We start from the raw sequence: 1,228 nt of genomic DNA on the forward strand, positions 1-1,228 counted from the left end.
CCCGCTGTATCTAGTTACTGCATTTACTGTTATGGCCGAGCTAATGGGAATTTTCAAGGGATATCATGTGAAATCTTATGCTCAAGTATGTACAGTATAGGCTATCTGTGTGTGTTTACGTACACGCTCTGTTACATCTTTTGGGTTATATATATATATATATATATATATATATATATATATATATACATATATATATATATATATATATATTTAGATATGTATACGTATGTGTTTGTGTTTCACGTTACTTCATATAAATATATATATATATATATATATATATATATATATATATATATATATATATATATATATATATATACATATATATATATATACATATATATATATACACACACACACACACATATATATATATATATATATATATATATATATATATATATATATATATAAAATTCATCCACTACTTCTTTGTTCATTACCGGGTGGTTCGAAGGGTGTTCCTCCCAAAGAGTAAATATTCGCCCCTGTAAGTGTCTATATTTTTTCCTTTGGATCCTTCGTAGTTTTTTTCGGATACTAGCCTCATGTAGATCGACGTCAATTTAGCCTCTTTGTGGAGGAGGCTTATGACGAGGTAGAACTGTAGGTTACATCTATCTGCAGCACGTTTGTTTAGACGGTTGTGCCAGCCTTCAATATCATTATTGGTGCGGATAGACTGATAAAAAATACTCCAGCTAGAAGTTGGCCATAAGTAGTTGTGGATCCATGTTCTTGACATGTACTGCATTATAGTCTGCAACTGGACTGTGGTAGCTTGACGTGAGAGCCGTTCAAACACGGGACCTATATCTGCCTCAGGCAGAAATGGAAGGGCCATCACTTTCCGTAAGAATTTATACATCCCATCATCATGTGTGTAGGCATGCCGGAGACCAACCTCTTGAATCTACGTACAGTAAGTAAAAAAAAAAAAAAAATAGACATTGTACTGTACAAAAGAAAGAAAATATCTGGTCATATTATGGTGATACAATTAGTTTTAAAACTACTTTTCGACAGGTATATATAAAAAAAATCTTTAAGCAATTAGCTAAATTGACTAACCTTTCTTTGACTAACCTTTCTCCATACATAGGGTGACCATTTATTTGAACAGCCAAAGGGGGACAGAAGTATATAGCTTATGTGCATTTGTACTCCTATTGAGTCATCATGGCATAAATGCTGAAGTCTAATATATAGATATTTTCAAAAA

The 1,228-nt window shown here is 31.8% G+C and overlaps 1 protein-coding gene across 1 annotated transcript; it reads right to left on the reverse strand.

The window, feature by feature from the left end:
• Nucleotides 1-445: 445 nt before the first annotated feature.
• LOC137652705 (uncharacterized) lies at nucleotides 446-850 on the reverse strand. Its single transcript, XM_068386107.1, has one exon. It carries the CDS (start codon nucleotides 848-850, stop codon nucleotides 446-448), a length of 405 nt encoding a protein of 134 aa, XP_068242208.1.
• Between the last annotated feature and the right edge of the window lie 378 nt (nucleotides 851-1,228).

The sequence above is a fragment of the Palaemon carinicauda genome, chromosome 14 (genome assembly GCF_036898095.1).
Source record: "Palaemon carinicauda isolate YSFRI2023 chromosome 14, ASM3689809v2, whole genome shotgun sequence".
NCBI lineage: Eukaryota > Metazoa > Arthropoda > Malacostraca > Decapoda > Palaemonidae > Palaemon > Palaemon carinicauda.